The following is a 20605-nucleotide window of genomic DNA, read 5'->3' as shown; positions in this document are numbered from 1 at the left end:
GAGAAACTTTACAGACTCACACTTAAACTTTATTGATCCACAAAGGAAAAGATTTGGACACAAGAGTCACACGTCACAAAAAATATAAGAACTAAGAGAAAATATAAATGGTTTATCACAGATTTGACACTTTGACTGTGGAGAACGAGGTTTATAAAAAAGACAAAAGCTGCAAAACACTGACAAAAAGCAGCTGATAATAAAATAAAAATCTAATTAAAATGTTGTGACCTTCCAAATAAAGAAACAGACGGATATTTTAGGTCTTTTTTACACTTGTCTGAAACTTAAACTTCAACAAATTCATGAAAAATATTTTTACACATTTCCTCCTAAACAAATGAATGATCTTTATAAACGTGTCGGACTTTTACAGTGAAATGAACTGAAGCCAAATCCTGAGTCCAGCACTTTGACTCTGACATTATATTTACGTTAGATCAGTGTGGTACAAGTTTAAAGTTTTCCTACAGTGTTCTGCTTCAGGGCCTCGCGTCTGTGGGTTTTATTAAAGAAATAACATTTATTAAAATCAAATGAAACACATTTCTGATCCATCGTTCACGTCGGTTTCTGTTTTTCTCTCTTCAGGGCATGATGGGCTCCCGAGGCCCCCCTGGACCCCCCGGACCCCCTGTAAGTGCCCCACGTTCACTCCTCACACAGCGGCCGTGCTTCAGCTCTGGACTTTTCCTCATGTTTGTGTTTGTTCTGCCCACAGGGACCTCAAGGACACACCGGACACCCCGGAGAGCCTGGAGAGCCCGGTCAAGCTGTAAGATCTGCCTTCACACACTTGGGTTTTATCTGTCTGTGGTTTAATGTTTACGTGAAACAGAAAGAGTTTGTCTGAGTCTTTCTGACGAGATAAAAGTTTATTTAGACGCTTTGACACTTTTCTCTTCGTGACTTCTCTCTCTGCAGGTGTCTGTGACTTAAAGATGTTTTAATATTTTGTTTGTAGCTTTATTATTTTGTGTGTAAAGTTTGTGTGAACTCGTCGGACTCTTCACACGTGTCTCTGTGTGTCTGCGTGTGTGCAGGGACCCGTTGGCCCCCGAGGACCCCCTGGACCCCCTGGCAAATCTGGTGAAGACGTAAGTATCATCTGTATTTATGATCTCATTCTATTGTCTCTAGTATTTTAACAAACCTACATTTATTTACATTCTACAAATATTTTTATTTACTGTTTTATGAAAATCATCAGATGGACACATGGATCTGACTGAACTGAAGTTTTTTACTATTTTCATCGACATTTTGCACAAATATTCCCAAAAATAATTCACATAAGATTTACTGAAACAAACAAATCTATAAAATGTCTCATGTTGAACACAGATTTTAGTTTCTGTTTGAAACTGAGACAGAATTCTACTTCAACATGACTTCAGTTTGGATCAAAAAGGATCATTTATTTTTATATGTTTAGTAAAGCAGAAATATTTTGTTTCACTGTGAAATCTGAGCACAGTGTCGTTTATTTATCAACTTTCAAAACTGCTTCTCCTTTTAACACAGTGTCAGATAATGTGATCTCATTTACTTTTTACTCCAAATGATTGACTCTGTGTGTGTAACTGTGTGTGTAACTGTGTGTGTAACTGTGTGTGTAACTCTGTGTGTGTAACTGTGTGTGTAACTGTGTGTGTAACTGTGTGTGTAACTGTGTGTGTAACTGTGTGTGTAACTGTGTGTGTAACTGTGTGTGTAACTGTGTGTGTAACTGTGTGTGTAACTCTGTGGTGTTGTTCTTCAGGGAAACAATGGCAGACCTGGAAAACCTGGAGACAGAGGAACCCCCGGTGCTCAGGTCAGACCAGACTCCACAAACAAAAAACTGAAAAAAAATCTGAACTCTGTGCGTTGTCCGTTTCACTGACCTGTGCTCTTGTTTTTGTGTGTGTGTGTGTGTGTGTGTGTGTGTGTGTGTGTGTGTGTGTGTGTGTGTGTGTGTGTGTGTGTGTGTGTGTGTGTGTGTGTGTGTGTGTGTTTGTGTTTTTAGGGCGCTCGTGGATTCCCTGGAACCCCTGGACTCCCCGGAATGAAAGGACACAGAGTAAGTGCTGATTCTGTTTGATGGGAAAGTGAAAACTCGCTGATTTTAAACTGAACGTCGTTGCTTTGACCCGTAGAATCGGGTCTTTAAACTGCGCCTCGACTGTTGCTCTGTTTTTAAAATTATTATATTTTATATTTTACTTTGCCTCTAAAAATGATGTTTAGAAATTTCAATTAAAATCTGTAACATAAAGTAATAAAAATAATGACGGTCAAATGAATCATATGAACCTGCTTAACATGAAAATAAAAAACAAGATGGAAATTTTAAATAATGAAATTTAAACCAATAATATTCAATGTGATAAATTAATATGAAAATAAAATAAATTAAAGGTAAAATAAAATATTCTGAGAAAGAAAACAACATGGACATGAAATAATGTTTGGATAAAGTTATTTATTTATTTATTTATTTATTGTAATTATGATTTACACTGAGTCACACAAAAAGCTAGCGCCCCCTGCTGGTGACCTTTGTACGTCTTGAACATTTCAGTGGAACATTCAGAACGTTTCTAAAAGTCTGAGCTTGTTACTTAAAGCTGCATGACGTCACTTTTCTGCTCGTCTCCATGGAGACACTGACACGAGACGTCTGTTTAAAACTCCAGAAAGTTCAGTGTTCAGACTCTGAGTGGGCTCGCCTCCCCACAGATCTGACCTGTACCTCACCTGAAGGCCTCAGCTGCCTGTCTCCGTGGAGATGGAGAGGTTTAAAGCAATATTACGGAACATTTAGACACCAAAACATGAAACAGCCACTTGCTTATGTAAATATGTTGAGTTAAATTAAGTTATAATGTGAGTTTGTTTGTTTTTGCCGCAGTTTGATTTAAAAGGTGAGAAAAATTAAAAACGTCACACGTCACATGTGTGTGATGTGTGTGTTGGAGGAGACGGAGCAGCTCAAGAACAGAGAGAAAAACCCCACACACCGTCTGACCTGCAAAGTGTGAGATTTATGAGGACACAGTGTGCAGGATTTTTCTCTTCTGTTCTTGGACCTCACTTTGACTAAAAAAATAAAAAATATCTATGTTTCTTTTACTCCCACCTGAACGTCACATTAAGCTCTTTTCTCTCGTGAGGATCTCCTCAAATCTGCAGCGTGTTCAGAATCAGAGGCGGTGCTGCCTTTAGGCAAAAGTAGGCAGTCGCCAAGGGCCCCGAACCTGGAGGGGCCCCAAATAAACTGTCCTCAGAGCCACTAAAGACCTCAGAGCAATGAGAGTTTCTCTCAGTGTGACATAAATGAGAGGAGGTTTACTTTTAAATAAGAAACCCCCCCCCCACGTTAGAACAGACGAGTCAGTGTGAGTCTGATTTAATCAGAATCAGAATCAGAATAATCATATATACTGGATGTAAACAACAAATGTCACTGTAAATTGAAAAAAAAAAAAAAAAAAAAAACTACTTTCAGCTCTGGTTTTCTAGTTGGCGACTGAACTAACAAGACAAGTTTCCAAACCACCATAATTTAAATAAAGATGTGTGTGTCTCAAGAACAAGAGGCAAAAACAGAAAATAAATATAAAGAAATATAAAAAATTATAATAATAAAAAATAAAACAACAAAACAGAGCATCATCATGAGGACCCCAAACTCAAGACCCAAATCACGAACTCCACCACTGCTCAGAATGTTGTGTGTCTTAGATGTTGTGTGTCAGGTGTTGTGTGTTAGATATTGTGTGTCAGGTGTTGTGTGTTAGATATTGTGTGTCAGGTGTTGTGTGTTAGATATTGTGTGTCAGGTGTTGTGTGTTAGATATTGTGTGTCAGGTGTTGTGTGCTAGATATTGTGTGTCAGGTGTTGTGTGTTAGATATTGTGTGTCAGGTGTTGTGTGTTAGATATTGTGTGTCAGGTGTTGTGTGTGAGTTGTTGTGTGTCTTAGACGTTGTGTGTGACGTTCTTGTGTCTCTCAGGGCTACAATGGTCTGGATGGACGTAAAGGAGAACCTGGTGCTGCTGGAGCTAAGGTAACATCTCAAATTCAGATCTGAGTTTTGTCCTGGTGTGTGAACTCCATCTGACCATGTGTGTGTGTGTGTGTGTGTGTGTGTGTGCACAGGGAGAGACCGGATCTGCGGGAGCCCCTGGAAGTCCCGGTCTGGCTGTGAGTACTCGCCCCGTCCTGAACCTGAGCCACAGACGGTGACACGAAGTGGACAGAGGGAGTGTGAGGTCCCCACAGCGCTCGGCTCCAGTCAAACGAAGCTCATCGAGGCCCAGACACACCAGACAATTTGGAGATGAAATTTATTTACAGACAAAATAGTGAAAATAAAAACCCGAGGATCATGTGTCGAGGGTTAAGACGAATATTTCAGACCAAAATGTTTCAGTGTAAAGTGAACTGGAGCCAGAGTGGATGGAGCCGAGTCGCGCCCGTGTTCACTTCCTGTTGAGTCCACGTCTGTGCTCAGTCTGTGGTCGGACACATGATGATGATGATGATGAGGAGGAGGAGGGTTTGATGATGTCGTGTGTGTTCAGGGCTCCCGAGGTCTGCCTGGAGAGAGAGGCCGCGCTGGACCCGCCGGACCCGCCGGTGCCCGTGGAGCCGACGGAAACGTTGGACCCGCCGGACCTGCTGTAAGAACCTCACGCTCTGAAGGGGGGGACGGTCCTGGTGTTCTGCGACTGATCTGTACCGTGATTGGACGAGACAAAGAGAAACCGGGTCATGAGCGAAAATGACAGAATCAAAACAAAAGAGTTTGATTTAAATTCTGAAATTCTAAACCAATGCTCATGTTCTAGGAAAAGTTCTAACTCTGACCATCAGGAGTTTGAAAAAATACTGAAATATCGATTTATCCTGATGCTAAATTTGGTGAGACAGTATCGATATCGAGAGCTTTTTTTAGCATTATTTTAGCTGATGCACGATCACTTTGTTGTTTATTTCGTGAAAAGGAAACAGTTTTATTAGATTAGATGAAACTCGAGGTGTTTTGTGGGGACGTCGCTCAGCTGGAGGTTTAACAAACAAATATTGTTGCTTAAAAGTTTTTGGTTTTTAAAAACACAGCAGATTTGATCAAACATGTCGAGTATCGCAGGTGTTGCTGTTTTGTGATGATATCGTATCGATCCGGTTTGACCTTTGACCTTGTTGTGACCCTGCTCTGACCCCGGCGTCTCTCCTCAGGGCCCCGTCGGTGCTGCTGGACCCCCTGGTTTCCCCGGCGGTCCCGGTCCTAAGGTAGGTGACATCACTTCCTGTCTGTCGGTTGTTCGGGCTCAGTCGTCTTAACGTCTCTCGTGTCTCGCAGGGAGAGATCGGAGGAGCCGGACCCACCGGCCCATCTGGAGCTCAGGGAGCAAGAGGAGAGCCCGGTGCCAACGGCGCCGTGGGCCCCGTCGGACCCCCTGTGAGTCTCACGTCCACACAGACGCTCAGTGTGTCCAGTACGTTTATGTTCTGAGGGATGTAACGCTCCTCTGTCTCTCTGCAGGGAAACCCCGGAGCCAACGGCCTGAACGGAGCCAAAGGAGCCGCCGTGAGTGTCACACACAGACTCAAAACTCAGAGATTCAAAACTCAGAGACTCAAAACTCAGAGATTCAAAACTTAGAGACTCAAAACATCAGAAAGTTTGGACATATAAAGGATAAAGTTTGGACAGATTTTGGACAGATTTGGACAGATTTTGGACACAGTTCAGACTCAATCTCGCCGACTCGTCTGATCTTCCTTGTTTCCTGCAGGGACCCGCTGGTGTCGCTGGAGCTCCTGGTTTCCCTGGACCAAGAGGAGGACCCGGACCCCAGGGAGCTCAGGGCCCCGCCGGCCCCAGGGGACTGCCTGTGCGTGCATCAGGTTTAACACTAGAGCAGAGGTTCTGGTTCTGGTTCTGGTTCTGACAGGTCGTGTGTTTTAGGGAGACCCTGGAATCCAAGGAGTGAAGGGAGACACCGGTCCCAAAGGAGAGCCTGTAAGTCAGATGCCCTGGTGTGTTCTGATGATTGTTGATGTCTCACCTGTCTCACCTGTCTCACCTGTCTCACCTGTCCACCTGCAGGGAAACTCTGGACCTCAGGGACCCCCCGGATCTCAGGGAGAGGAGGGAAAGAGAGGACCCACCGGTGAGCTGGGAGCCACAGGCCCCGCCGGTCTCCGTGGAGCCAGAGTGAGTAGACTTCAGGTCACAGGTACGTTGTTGTTTCCATGTCACCTGTGCTGACGTGTGTGTGGGTGTGCAGGGCGCCCCCGGTGGTCGCGGTCTGCCTGGTGCTGATGGAAGAGCTGGACCCATCGTAAGTAAACTCCTGTCCCCCGTGAACTTCACGCCCCGTGTTTCTCACCGTGTTTCTCACCGTGCGTCCTGTGCAGGGAATGCCCGGAGCTCGTGGATCCACCGGATCTGCCGGCCCCCGTGGACCCCCTGGAGACGCAGGCCGCGCCGGAGAGCCCGGTCAAGCAGGTTTGAGGGTGAGTCCCACAGAACCGCTCCGCTTCTGAAGATACACTTCCAGAATCCAGAATCCAGAATCCTAACCTTTGTCCTTCTCACACAGGGACTCCCCGGAAGCCCCGGCAGCTCCGGACCCCCCGGAAAGGAGGGGCCCACTGTGAGTGTCACGTGACCTGTGGTCCACACAGTCTCAGTCATGTCCATGTCTAACCTCCATGTCCTTGTCCAGGGTCCCGCTGGACAAGACGGCCGCAGCGGTCCTCCTGGACCCACCGGACCCCGAGGTCAGCCCGGAAACATCGGCTTCCCCGGACCCAAGGGCCCCTCTGTACGTACAGAACCTCAAAGTGTCAAAGTGAATGAGCTGAAACTGAAATGTGTGTCGCCCACAGGGTGAGCCCGGCAAGCCTGGAGACAAGGGATCCACCGGCCCCACCGGCCTGAGAGTAAGACCTGCTCCTCACTGACCCCCACTGACCCCCTCCCCACACACACACTGACCCCCCCACACACACACACTGACCCCCACTGACCCCCCCTGCTCCTCTGTTCCTCTTCTCTCTCTCGGTTGGGTGATAAACTTGTTCTCTGTGCAGGGCCCCCCTGGACCTGATGGAAACAACGGAGCCTCTGGCCCCATGGGCCCCGCTGTAAGTCTCCAAACACACACACACACTCACACACACACACACACTCACACACACACTCACACACACACACTCACACACAAACACACTCACACACTCACACTCACACACACTCACACACAAACACACTCACACACTCACACTCACACACACACACACTCACACACACACACAACACACTCACACAGACTCTAACCTCGTGTGTGTTTTAGGGTGGACCAGGTGAGAAGGGAGAGGCTGGACCTGCTGGAGCTCCAGGTTTCCAGGTAACAAGACCTTCTGAAAACCAGAGACTGAGATGTTTGTTGTGTTAGATGTTTGTTGTGTTAGATGTTTGTTGTGTTAGATGTTTGTTGTGTGGAGATGTTTGTTGTGTTAGATGTTTGTTGTGTTAGATGTTTGTTGTGTTAGATGTTTGTTGTGTGAGATGTTTGTTGTGTTAGATGTTTGTTGTGTTAGATGTTTGTTGTGTTAGATGTTTGTTGTGTGGAGATGTTTGTTGTGTTAGATGTTTGTTGTGTTAGATGTTTGTTGTGTTAGATGTTTGTTGTGTTAGATGTTTGTTGTGTTAGATGTGTTTGTTGTGTGGAGATGTTTGTTGTGTTAGATGTTTGTTGTGTTAGATGTTTGTTGTGTTAGATGTTTGTTGTGTTAGATGTTTGTTGTGTTAGATGTTTGTTGTGTTAGATGTTTGTTGTGTGTGAGATGTTTGTTGTGTTAGATGTTTGTTGTGTTAGATGTTTGTTGTTGTGTGGAGATGTTTGTGTGGACCATTGTTCTGAAGAGTCATGTTCTTGTGCAGGGTCTGCCTGGACCCGCGGGACCTGCTGGAGAGGCCGGCAAACCCGGAGACAGAGTAAGTTTAACACAGAGAAATATTTATTTGAAAACCGGACCTTTCCTGACAGAGCGTGTGTGTGTGTGTGTTCGTGTCTTTGTGTGTGTGTGCCTGTGTGTGTGTCTTTGTGTGTGTGTGTGTTTTTTAGGGTATCCCAGGAGACCAGGGCGCCTCAGGACCTGCTGGAGCGAGGGTAAGTGTGTGTGCATGTGCCTCCTGTTCCTCTGACGCACAAACGTTCTGACGGTGACTCTGGTGCAGGGAGAGCGAGGAGTCCCCGGAGCTGCCGGTTCCACCGGACCTCAGGGCCCCATCGGACCCCGTGGACCCGCTGGAGCCCCCGGATCTGACGGCGCTAAGGTAAAGAGTCGTCCTTTTCCTCGTGACTCGTGTTTGTGTGGGAGTCTCACGCTGCCCTCGTCCTCAGGGAGAACCCGGCCCCACCGGAGCCGTCGGAGCCGCCGGACACCAGGGCCCCAGTGGAATGCCAGGAGAGCGAGGAGCAGCCGGAGCACCCGGAGGCAAAGGAGAGAAGGTACACACACATCTTCTGTGTGTCTGTGTGTGTGTGTTTGTGTGTATCGAGTCTAACCGTGTGTGTGTGTGTGTTTTTCAGGGAGAGTCTGGACACAGAGGACCTGATGGAAACCCCGGCAGAGACGGAGCTCGTGTACGTTTCAGTAAAACCCCGTCACACTCCTGCAGTGTGTGTGTGTGTGTGTGTGTGAGGGCCTGTGCTCTGACTCTGTTCTCTCTGGGTTCTGCAGGGTGCTCCTGGACCCGCCGGACCTGCTGGACCCGTCGGACCCAACGGTGATAAGGTGAGCAGAGAATAATCCGACATTTTGTTTATTCTCTGTCAAAAGTCAGATTCAATTCATTTTTCATCTGACGCTGCAAAAAAGCTTGGTTAGAATTTAAACACTTAACTCTGTCAGAAAATGACTTAAAATTAGTGAATTTTTCTGTCAATGCAGCAAAATCATTTTACTTGTCGAGTTAAATCTTAAAATAATCGACCTCTAGACGAGAATGAAACATCTCAGAACTGATCTGATCAGTTTTAAAATCTCGTCCAGATCAGATGTTTGCAGTGCTCCGTTTCCTCGTCCTTTTTTCTGTATAAAAAGTTGTTTTAGTCGAGCGCCCCCTGCAGGTGGAGTCTGGTGAGTGCAGTTTGGAGAATTTTCACCTCCTTTTTAGTCCAAGATTTTTGCAGATTTTTGTTGTAACAGCAGCTCTGGGGTCGAGTTTCTCAGAGAAATGATCAGGTTCCAGATTTGTGAATTTACCGTTCCGATACTTCATGACAAAGTCCAAAGTGAACGACAGAATGAAATTGTTCTGACATTATCACATTTTAGAACCTGAAAACCTCCTGGAATAGAGCATCTCACACAGGACACAGTTTTGGGGACTCACACAGTTTGGGGTCTGATCTGAGGTCCCCACAGTGTTCGCGTCTCTCGTCTCGGGCCGTGTGACTGACTCTGGTTCTGTGTTCTTGTGTTCTCTTGTTCAGGGAGAAGCTGGATCTTTTGGACCTGCCGGACCTGCCGGACCCCGGGGACCCTCTGTAAGCCCCGCCCCTCTGGCATCTTCTCATGTTCTGTGTTCTAGAGTCAGAGCATCAACAACCGTTTACACACACAGCTCCATCTTAACGTCACACGAACGGAACAACTCCGAGAAACTCTAGAGTCCTGAGACTTTAGGGCAGGATTTTACAAATATTAAGTCCATTCTCCCCAATAAAGTAGTGAACTGCTCCTCTGTTTCTCTCCTCTGCTCCTCTCGTCTTCACTTCTGTTTCTCTCATCCTCTTCTCCTGTTTCTTTCCTTCTCTTCTCTTGTTTCTCTCCTCTTTTCCTCTGTTTCTCTCCTCCTCTTTTCCTCCTCTCCTCTTCTTCTGTTGTTTATTTAAAATCTGTTGTGGAGGTTTTCAGCAGGTGGAGTTTTTGTTTAAATCGAGGTGTTTTCTGTGTTAAAAGATTCAGAATTGTCTGGATTTTGGGAAAAGTCGAGTTTAAATGTTTGATTTTTTTTGTCACATTAGACTTTTAAATCTACAGAGAGGATTTGAACCTTTTTCGTGTAAAACAGATTTGACTTTTAACGGTCTTAAAAATTCAAATTTGACCTCATTTAGTTCAAACCCGAGTAAATGAGCCTCGTAGTTGGAGCTGTAAACGTCCTCCAGTGTTTGGGAGCAGTTTTAGGGTCGATTCGGCTGTTTCCACTTCAGAGTTTGTTGCTAAAAGACCAAACTGAAAATTGAAAGTCTGTGGTTTTCTGTGGACTTCCTGACGTCTGTGCCCGTGTGGTCTGTGCCCGTGTGGTCTGTGCCCGTGTGGTCTGTGCCCGTGTGGTCTGTGCTTCTGTTTTCTTGTGGTCTGTGCTTCTGTTTTCGTGGACGTTTGAGCCGATCCACTTTTAACTCTTGTGCCTGGCGCAGGGCGAGCGAGGAGAGGTGGGACCCGCCGGAGCGCCTGGTTTCGCTGGACCCCCTGTAAGTCCCGCCCTGATCATGCCCGACCCCTGAACCCCCCCCACAGAGACCCCACTAACCCCCCGCCCCCTCCTCCCCCACACAGGGCGCCGACGGCCAGCCCGGAATCCGCGGAGAGAAGGGACCCGCTGGAGGAAAGGGTGAGAGCGGACCCTCTGGACCTGCCGGACCCGCCGGACAATCTGGACCCCCTGTGAGTAAACGGCAAACGGCAAACCGACCAACGAGCAGGAAATGACCTCACGTACTTTTAGTTGAACATCACTTCAGCAAAAACAAGTTGAAAAGTTTCACGGTGACTCAAAAACCTGAAAAAACAAAACGAGTCTGAGAATTTGAAAGAGTTTGCAGAGGTCCAGTTCTTCCTCATGTCCCTTCTGCATCCAGGACGTCCTCATTATTCACCACCATGACTTTTTCACAGCACTTTGCACAGCCACAACTAGCATGCTAACCACACACTTCCTGATACGCTCCATTTGATGCAGACAACACGAAACCGACAGATTTTGACCTTGAAGGCTGAAAAAACTGTGCAAGAAACTAAGAGTGACGGACCAATACTCTAGTTACAGAACACAGAAAACTTGTTTAAAAATGTATTTGTTCCGTACACGGTGCAGAGTACTGCGTCTGAATACTTGAAGTACTTTTACACAGAGTTACATCGTTAAATTATAGTAAAAACACAACAAGGATTTAAACTGCTTCATGTTTCCCTGCACTTCTAGATTTGACTCACTAATGTTAGAGTGAACAGCACCAAATAAAAAACTGTCCTGAGCAGTACCAGGAAACCTGTTCTGACCCGGTGTTCTGACCCGCAGGGCGCCGCCGGAGCCCCTGGACCCGCTGGAGTTCGTGGAGAGACCGGTCCTCCTGTGAGTATGAACCGAGCACATCCACAGAAGAGTGTGTGGTTCTGATCGTGTGGTTCTGATCGTGTGGTTCTGATTGTGTCTGTGCTTTTAGGGTTTGACTGGATTCCCTGGCGCCGCTGGCAGAGTTGGCGCTCCCGGCCCCGCTGTGAGTACCTCAACTGTCCAGACTTGATCAAATATAAAACTTATATTTGTGTATTTGTTGGTGTTTTTTCATGTGACGTAAACGAGCCTCTGTCACACACAGGGAATCGTTGGACCTCCTGGCCCCGCTGGACCCTCTGGAAAGGATGGACCTCGTGGAGCTCGTGGTGACGTGGGCCCCTCAGGTCCCTCTGGAGAGCCCGGTATGCTCGGACCTCAAGGCCCATCTGGAGAGAAGGGACCCTCCGGAGAGCCCGGCCCTGCTGTAAGTGGAGCAGTGACGACTGTGGGTGTGGGAGCTGTGGACTAACGCCCGTGTTTGTGTAGGGAGCTCCTGGTACCCCTGGACCCTCTGGACAACTGGGACCGCAGGGATTTGTGGGTCTGCCCGGTGCCCGTGGAGACCGTGGATCCCCTGGTGCTGCTGGAGGATTGGTGAGTCCACACACACACCGCTCACGTCTGTTTGAGAAAACAAACGGCCTGCGTGCATTCTCAAGACGCTGTGTGTCTCCCTCAGGGCGAGCCTGGCAGAGTGGGCCCCGCTGGACCCCCTGGAGCCCGTGGACCCCCTGGAAACATCGGCCTTCCTGGTATGACTGGACCTCAGGGAGAGGCTGGACGTGAGGTGAGACGTGAGCTTCTCTTTCCCTCTGGACCGTGTGGACCTGGACCACAGACGTTTGTAACTCTGTTTTTGTGTCGGTAGGGCAACCCTGGCAACGATGGACCCCCTGGACGCCCCGGTGCCGCTGGATTCAAGGTGCAGTTTAAAACAGTCATGTGGTCCCTGTCTGACCCGCCTGTGCCCCTGTCTGACCCGCCTGTTCTGTCTCTGTGCAGGGAGATCGTGGTGAGCCCGGTGCCCCTGGACCCTCAGGTCTGGCCGGAGCCCCTGGACCCGCTGGACCCACTGGAGCTGCTGGTCGTCCTGGAAACCGTGGAGAGTCTGTAGGTTTGAGCTGAGATGTGTCTGTGACGTTGTCAGTGTCGTGCGCTCACGCTGTTTCTCCTCAGGGACCCGCCGGACCTGCCGGACCTGCCGGGCCTGCCGGAGCCAGAGGTGCCGCTGTAAGTGTGACCCCAGAGTCCGGAGCGGCGTACGGACCAAAGTCTACACAGAACATACTGATGTGGACCTGTGTTTCAGGGACCTGCTGGAGTGAGAGGAGAGAAGGGTGTGGCTGGAGACAAGGGTGAGAGAGGCATGAAGGGACTGCGTGGACATCCTGGACTTCAGGGCATGCCTGGACCTTCTGTGAGTGACTCTTTGAGGACTAGACTTCTGCAGCTTGTTGTTTCAGATGAAGCTCATTTTCTCTGTCCTGTTGTGTGAAGGGACCCGCTGGAGACAGTGGACCTGCTGGACCTGCCGGACAATCTGGACCCAGAGTAAGTGGGGCAGGAGCTGTCAGAATAAACGGTCCAGGATTTAACTTTGACTAAATCCAAACACGTGTCTGTGTGCAGGGCCCCGCTGGACCCCACGGACCCACTGGTAAAGATGGAAGACCTGGCCAGGCCGGTAATGTGGGTTCTCCCGGTGCCCGTGGACCTCCCGGATACGTTGGACCTTCTGTAAGTGCAGCAGATGAGGCCGTAGTTCACCCGCGTCACCCACGGCCCTCACACTGTCCTCTGCACCTTCTCTAGGGACCCCCCGGAGCCCCCGGTCTGCCCGGACCCCCAGGCCCCGCTGGCGGCGGATACGACGTCTCCGGATACGATGAGTACAGAGCCGACCAGCCCGCCCTGAGAGCCAAGGACTACGAAGTGGACGCCACCATCAAGTCCCTGAACACCCAGATCGACAACCTGCTGACCCCCGAAGGCTCCAGGAAGAACCCCGCCCGCACCTGCCGCGACATCCGCCTCAGCCACCCCGACTGGAGCAGCGGTACGCCCCCCCGCAGAACCGCCCCGCGCCTCTGAACTCCACACGGTCCGACCGCTCCTAACCTCTGACCTCTCCGCAGGCTTCTACTGGATCGACCCGAACCAGGGCTGCATCAACGACGCCATCAAGGTCTTCTGCAACTTCGACACCCGCGAGACCTGCATCCACGCCCACCCCGAGCGCTACGCCCGCCAGAACTGGCACCGCAGCTCCCAGACGCAGAAGCATGTGTGGTTTGGAGAGACCATCAACGGAGGAACCGAGGTACCAGCACCCGCCAAGCACCCGCCAAGCACCCGCCAAACACCCGCCAAGCACCCGCCAAGCACCCGCCAAGCACCAACACTTTTACTCAAACAACAGAACTCTTACTTCAAACCAAAGATTACTCACGGAAAAGTGTCCAAAAGCTTCTCTGAAAAGTCCACTTCTTTTGTCGTTTCCTCGTCACACACAACTGAAAACACTCTGTTCCACCTTGTGATGTCATCATGTGGTGATACAGGAAGTGCTCCACTGTGTTTTTAAACTCCACACACCTTCACTAGAATCACCTGGATCATTTCAGTCGTGGAGTCGCTGATCTCGACTGAACCCAAAGGTGAACTTAAAGCTGTTCAATTGGAAACCACCACTTGATGACATCACAGGGTGGAGCAGAGTGTTTGGAGCTTTGGAGATGTAACAGACTCAGAATAAAGACACGACTCCAGCTGTTTGTGACCAGGAACATTAGAGGAACATCAGAACACGAGTTCAAGCTCACAGGAGTCCGTTTTGTACCTTTAAAAAGTAACTTGAGTAAATGTAACAGAGTACTTCCAGTTAATGCTGCACTGTGGAACATTCAGGGAGGCAGAGGGTTGCACACGTGTGAGAAAGGTTGTGTAAATAAGGCGTCATACAGTAGCTTCATATGAGCTGAACAGATCCAGAGAGGGAGAGAGCTCCTTCTCTGGAGGACGGTTACCAACTAATGACATCACAAAGTGGAACAGAGCCAATAAGGTCAGATTGGTATGAGATAAGATTTTTTTTTTTTAAATAAAATAAAATAAAAAAAAGTCTAAATTTCAACTTGCTCAAGTAAAAAAAAAAAAAAATCCTAAATGTTTTATTTTTTTAATATTTATTTTTTATGTATTTTTTAAGACAATAGAATAAAACATTTAACAAAATACAATAATAAACATAAAAACAAAACATAAACACACACAAATGTAATAAAATAAAACAAAGTAATGTGGTAATGCAGCATAACCACCCTGCTAGGCTCCTTATGTTTATATTTTGGCCGATTTATAATTTAACTTGAAATTTTGTGCATTTTTTGTGTTTGTTTTGAATGGAGGTTTATGGGCCCGTGTTAAATTATTTTCTAAACTATAATGGAGCTTTGTATTCACACAGAAACACAAAAATCCTGCGTGTTCTTCTCTCAACGTCAAAATACTCTGATCCACCTTGTGATGTCATCAAATGGTCATACGGGAAGCGCTCCACTGCGTTTTTAAACTCATTTTAGCCTCAATTCTGTGTCTGTGCTGTGAAAAAACACAACAGATTTTGTGCATTATTTCCTGTTTTGTTCTTCACATCACAAATCTGATGTTCTGTCCCGATACAGTTCCTCTTTATACTTGAGCAGTACTTTTCCCAAATACTTTTTTCCCCCCAGTACCACTACTTTGTACTTCTACTTGAGTAATTTGAAGTACCATAAAATACCAAATAATATCCGGAGCGTTTATTTGTTTCAATCACTTAACAGACCAGGTTTTTATTTGAGAAAAGGCGGTAATATTAATTTCTTCCTCACAAAAATCTTGCTCAAAATCTTTTAACCAGTTTTTACAGAGCGACAACTTTTACTGCTGGACTAGACTGCATTTTTTATTTGGAACCAACGGTTATTTATCTAAATATTCAACGTTTAAAGGGACACGATTATTATTATTATTATTATCGTTTGGTATTTTCGGGTAACTGTACTTTCCTTGAGTCGTTCTTCACGCTCCGTCTGCTCTTTCACAGTTCACCTACAACGACGAGACCCTGAGCCCCCAGAGCATGGCCACGCAGCTGGCGTTCATGAGGCTCCTGTCCAACCAGGCGAGCCAGAACATCACGTACCACTGCCGCAACAGCGTGGCCTATCTGCACGCAGACAGCGGCTCCCTGAGGAAGGCGCTGGTGCTGCAGGGATCCAACGACGTGGAGCTGCGCGCCGAAGGCAACAGCCGCTTCACCTACTCTGTGCTGGAGGACGGGTGCACTGTGAGTGTCGCACACACACGCGCACACATGAACGCACACACACACACGAACGCACACACACACACACACGAACGCACACACATGAACGCACACACACACACACATGAACGCACACACACACACACACACACACACACGCACACACATGAACGCACACACACACACACATGAACGCACACACACACACACATGAACGCACACACACACACACACACACACACGAACGCACACACAAACACACACACACACATGAACGCACACACAAACACAACAACACATACACACACACACACACACACGAACGCACACACACACACACACATGAACGCACACACACACACACACACACACACACACGAACGCACACACACACACACATGAACGCACACACACATACACACACACACACATGAACGCACACACACACACATGAACGCACGCACACACACACATGAACGCACACACAATACACACACACACACATGAACGCACACACACACACACATGAACGCACACACACACACGAACGCACACACACACACACACACACACGAACACACAAACACACACACACGAACGCACACACACACACATACACACACACACGCGAACGCACACACACACACACACGCACACACACACACACGAACGCACACACAAACACACAAACACACACACACGAACGCACACACGCACACACACACACACATGAACGCACACACACACACACACGAACGCACACACACACACACACGAACGCACACACGCACACACACACACACACATGAACGCACACACACACACACACACGAACGCACACACACACACACACACAGAGTCACACAGAGTCACAGACACACAGAGTCACACAGAGCAGCAGGCAGGACTGGGTTTGTCGTGTTGAAGGTTTCAGTGTCGTTCATCTGGACACATCAGGTTTGTTTTACTCCTGATCAAAGTGTCGTGAGACTCGGAGTTTCTCTGAGTTTCTCTAAATTCGTCGTTATGTCCCAGAGTTTCCTTCAGCAGAAACTACGGTGGCCCCCACACAATAAAACACACTGGAATATACAGTGTCCCTCTGGAGGGGCCCCCAAACAGTTACAATTACACTCAGAGCCACTAACGGCCGAGGCCTCAGAGCAATTGGATTTTCTCTCAATTTGAAACTAAATGAGAGTTTTACTTTCAAACAATAATCATAAAAAAATAATCATATGTAAAGGATGTAAACAAAACTGTACCAGCCAAAAAATAAAACTACTTTCAGCTCAGGTTTTCTACTCGGCGACTGAACGAATAAGAAAAGTTTCCAGTTCACTATAATTCAAATAAATAGAGATGTGCAAGTCTCAAGAACAAAGGGGAAAAAACGACAATAAATATAAAATATATATAAAAAAAATAAAAATAACGGTGCACTATAGTGAGGGCCCCAAACTCAAGTTCACCCAGGGCCCCCAAACTGTGAACGGCGCCACTGCTGAAACCACAGAACCTCGTCCTGACGGATCAGACTGCGTAAAACAACACTGAGACATAACACTGAGACATAACACTGAGATATAACACTGAGACATAACACTGAGACATAACACTGAGATATAACACTGAGATATAACACTGAGATATAACACTGAGACATAACACTGAGATATAACACTGAGACATGAGACACTGAGATAACACTGAGACATAGACACTGAGACACTGAGATAACACTGAGACATAACACTGAGACATAACACTGAGATATAACACTGAGACATAACACTGAGATATAACACTGAGATATAACACTGAGATATAACACTGAGACATAACACTGAGACATAACACTGAGATAACACTGAGACATAACACTGAGATATAACACTGAGAAATAACACTGAGACATAACACAGACATAACACTGAGATAAACACTGAGACATAACACTGAGACATAACACTGAGATATAAACACTGAGATAATAACACTGAGACATAACACTGAGACATAACACTGAGATATAACACTGAGACATAACACTGACATAACACTGAGACATAACACTGAGACATAACACTGAGATATAACACTGAGACATAACACTGAGACATAACACTGAGACATAACACTGAGACATAACACTGAGATATAACACTGAGATATAACACTGAGACATAACACTGAGATATAACACTGAGACACTGAGACATAACACTGAGACATAACACTGAGATATAACACTGAGACATAACACTGAGATATAACACTGAGACATAACACTGAGACATAACACTGAGACATAACACTGAGATATAACACTGAGACATAACACTGAGACATAACACTGAGACATAACACTGAGACATAACACTGAGATATAACACTGAGACATAACTAGACACTGAGACACTGAGATAACACTGAGACATATAACACTGAGATATAACACTGAGATATAACACTAACACTGAGATATAACACTGAGATATAACACTGAGACATGAACACTGAGATATAACACTGAGATATAACACTGAGACATAACACTGAGACACTAACACACTGAGATATAACACTGAGATATAACACTGAGACATAACACACACTGAGACATAACACTGAGATATAACACTGAGACATAACACTGAGACACATAACACTGAGACATAACACTGAGAATAACACTGAGATATAACACTGAGATATAACACTGAGACATAACACTGAGACATAACACTGAGACATAACACTGAGACATAACACTGAGACATAACACTGAGACATATAACACTGAGATATAACACTGAGACATATAACACTGAGATATAACACTGAGATATAACACTGAGACATAACACTGAGACATAACACTGAGATATAACACTGAGACATAACACTGAGACATAACACTGAGATATAACACTGAGATATAACACTGAGACAACACTAACACTGACCGAGAGTCGTTATTCAAGGTTTTATAGAAAAGAACAAATGTAAATATAAACTTCATGTGTCGATCAGACGACTTTGGAGGTTTTTGTGTTTTAGAATCGATGAGGATTTGATTTTCAGTATTTTGAAAAACTCCTGAAATTCAGAATAAAGTTTGAAATTTGAGTTTTGTGACAACACAAGTGTAGAATCATGTAGAGTTAAATCATGTAGAGTAGAACAGAGTTGAATTATGTAGAGTTGAATCGTGTAGTAAAATCATATAGAACTGAATCGTGTAGAGTTAAATAGTGTAGAGTTGAACAGAGTTGAATCACGTGGTTGAATAGTTAAATCGTTTAGAGTTAAATTCTGTAGAGTTAAATCATGTAGAGATAAATGGTGTAGAGTTAAATGGTGTAGTTAAATCATGTAGGGTTGAATCATGTAGAGTTGAATAGAATTGAATCATGTAGCGTTAAATTGTGTAGAGTTAATCAGTATAGAGTTAAATCTTATAGAGTTGAATGGAGTAGTTAAATTGTAGTTGTAGTAGTTTGAAATGTAGAGTAGTTGTATCATGTTGAAATCAGTGTAGAGTTAAATGTAGAGTTAATGTTAGAGAATGTTAGTGTAGAGTTGAATAGAGTTGAATGTAGTTAAAGTCAGCAGTGTAGAGTTAAATCATGTAGAAAATTGTAGAGTAAATGTAGTTAAATGTAGAGTTGTCAGTGTATTGTAGAGAAATCATGTCAGTTGAGAGTTAAATCACACAGTGGAGTGAATGGAGCAAGACAGTGATCGAGTACAGAACGAACAAACCCTCTCGCCTACCCATCCTCGACGTTGCACCTTTGGACATTGGTGGCGCTGACCAGGAGTTTGGTCTGGACATTGGCCCAGTCTGTTTCAAATAAATAGACTCATGATAAATTAACAACACCAAAAGAGAGAAAGAACCACATCGCCCCCTTCTGTCTGTTGTTTTGTACCAATGCTGACCCCTCCACCCGCCTAAGAGGCCCCCCCGTCGGAGGACCTACAGGACTGAGCGCAGCGTCTGTGCAATGCAAACTAATACAGCCCACCCGAGCGACGCAGGGAAACAGCTTGTTCTGGGACGCCATGTCATCCTTTTGTACAAAAATAAAAGTGTAATAAAAAGAAAGCATTACTCTGTGGTCTTTGTGTGTCTGCCAAAGAGGAGTCATGAGAGCGGTAAACTACCTCAGCCCTGCCCGCAGACGTGCCCCGGTGCGGCCAGAGGCGGCGGCGGGCACCGGTGGGGCAGCGGGGAGAGTCCAGGAGGTGCTCATATCTCTGGTGCTAATACTCTGGGACTGTATTACTGTGCGTTGTTGGCGTTCACCTCCTGACGGGGGCGCTCTTCAGCAGGTGGAACTCGACCCAAACTCTCTGATTTTTGTTTTGTTTTGAAGGTTGTTGTTTCAGTTTGTTTTTGTTCTCGAAGCTTTTCTTCATCAAATCCCACAACACAATTCTAAATGTTTTTATCGGCCGCTCTCTCTTTCAAATGACAAAGACTATTGTACCTATTTTGTATATGTGAGATGTTTAAATAAATTGTGAAAAGTTTCTGAATAAAGCATGTCCAATGTTCCAACCCCACCACTCAGCCGTGTACGTGCTGTGATGTTGAGAAAGCACATATCTGAGGTGGAAGTCCAGCTCCACTCGCTTCAGCTGGACATTAGATTTGGTCTAAATTTGTACAGTCCATCTGTGTTTACACTGTATGATGTGTGACCCCAACGTTTCTGTAAATATCTCTTTCTGGGAGATTCTGGCTTCTGCTTCCAAATAAAAGTCTGTGCTTTGGACCAGAGTGGTGCAGTTTGAGTCACATAGTGTCCATAGTGTCTTCAGCCAGAGACCAGGTGTGGACCTCAGAGACCAGGTGTGAGGCTGTAGTTCACACTGAGGTGAATGGGAATGTGCCACAGGCAGGTGCACAACACACATCCAAGTAAGTG

The 20605-nt window shown here is 46.2% G+C and overlaps 1 protein-coding gene across 1 annotated transcript in view; it reads left to right on the top strand.

Moving 5' to 3' along the window:
• Positions 1 to 19785, top strand: part of col1a2 (collagen, type I, alpha 2) — a 36272-nt gene extending 16487 nt beyond the window's left edge. The window contains exons 6-51 of the mRNA XM_055157268.1: positions 592 to 636; positions 722 to 775; positions 1044 to 1097; positions 1763 to 1816; positions 2009 to 2062; positions 3998 to 4051; positions 4144 to 4188; positions 4569 to 4667; positions 5227 to 5280; positions 5351 to 5449; positions 5534 to 5578; positions 5787 to 5885; positions 5960 to 6013; positions 6101 to 6208; positions 6282 to 6335; positions 6412 to 6510; positions 6597 to 6650; positions 6723 to 6821; positions 6886 to 6939; positions 7090 to 7143; positions 7353 to 7406; positions 7943 to 7996; positions 8127 to 8171; positions 8240 to 8338; positions 8406 to 8513; positions 8595 to 8648; positions 8746 to 8799; positions 9501 to 9554; positions 10434 to 10487; positions 10573 to 10680; positions 11315 to 11368; positions 11460 to 11513; positions 11616 to 11777; positions 11840 to 11947; positions 12033 to 12140; positions 12222 to 12275; positions 12356 to 12463; positions 12530 to 12583; positions 12663 to 12770; positions 12851 to 12904; positions 12983 to 13090; positions 13166 to 13409; positions 13489 to 13673; positions 15444 to 15686; positions 16523 to 16533; positions 19393 to 19785. Of these exons, the coding sequence (XP_055013243.1) occupies positions 592 to 636; positions 722 to 775; positions 1044 to 1097; positions 1763 to 1816; positions 2009 to 2062; positions 3998 to 4051; positions 4144 to 4188; positions 4569 to 4667; positions 5227 to 5280; positions 5351 to 5449; positions 5534 to 5578; positions 5787 to 5885; positions 5960 to 6013; positions 6101 to 6208; positions 6282 to 6335; positions 6412 to 6510; positions 6597 to 6650; positions 6723 to 6821; positions 6886 to 6939; positions 7090 to 7143; positions 7353 to 7406; positions 7943 to 7996; positions 8127 to 8171; positions 8240 to 8338; positions 8406 to 8513; positions 8595 to 8648; positions 8746 to 8799; positions 9501 to 9554; positions 10434 to 10487; positions 10573 to 10680; positions 11315 to 11368; positions 11460 to 11513; positions 11616 to 11777; positions 11840 to 11947; positions 12033 to 12140; positions 12222 to 12275; positions 12356 to 12463; positions 12530 to 12583; positions 12663 to 12770; positions 12851 to 12904; positions 12983 to 13090; positions 13166 to 13409; positions 13489 to 13673; positions 15444 to 15686; positions 16523 to 16533; positions 19393 to 19528 (3807 nt within the window). The 3' untranslated portion in view covers positions 19529 to 19785. The remainder of the gene's footprint in view (positions 1 to 591; positions 637 to 721; positions 776 to 1043; positions 1098 to 1762; positions 1817 to 2008; positions 2063 to 3997; positions 4052 to 4143; positions 4189 to 4568; positions 4668 to 5226; positions 5281 to 5350; positions 5450 to 5533; positions 5579 to 5786; positions 5886 to 5959; positions 6014 to 6100; positions 6209 to 6281; positions 6336 to 6411; positions 6511 to 6596; positions 6651 to 6722; positions 6822 to 6885; positions 6940 to 7089; positions 7144 to 7352; positions 7407 to 7942; positions 7997 to 8126; positions 8172 to 8239; positions 8339 to 8405; positions 8514 to 8594; positions 8649 to 8745; positions 8800 to 9500; positions 9555 to 10433; positions 10488 to 10572; positions 10681 to 11314; positions 11369 to 11459; positions 11514 to 11615; positions 11778 to 11839; positions 11948 to 12032; positions 12141 to 12221; positions 12276 to 12355; positions 12464 to 12529; positions 12584 to 12662; positions 12771 to 12850; positions 12905 to 12982; positions 13091 to 13165; positions 13410 to 13488; positions 13674 to 15443; positions 15687 to 16522; positions 16534 to 19392) is intronic.
• The last annotated feature ends 820 nt before the right edge of the window (positions 19786 to 20605 follow it).

This window comes from Boleophthalmus pectinirostris, unplaced genomic scaffold (genome assembly GCF_026225935.1).
Source record: "Boleophthalmus pectinirostris isolate CB_2022bp ecotype Guang Dong unplaced genomic scaffold, ASM2622593v1 HiC_scaffold_21, whole genome shotgun sequence".
Taxonomy (NCBI): domain Eukaryota; kingdom Metazoa; phylum Chordata; class Actinopteri; order Gobiiformes; family Gobiidae; genus Boleophthalmus; species Boleophthalmus pectinirostris.
This window is presented reverse-complemented; position numbering and strand designations above follow the sequence as displayed.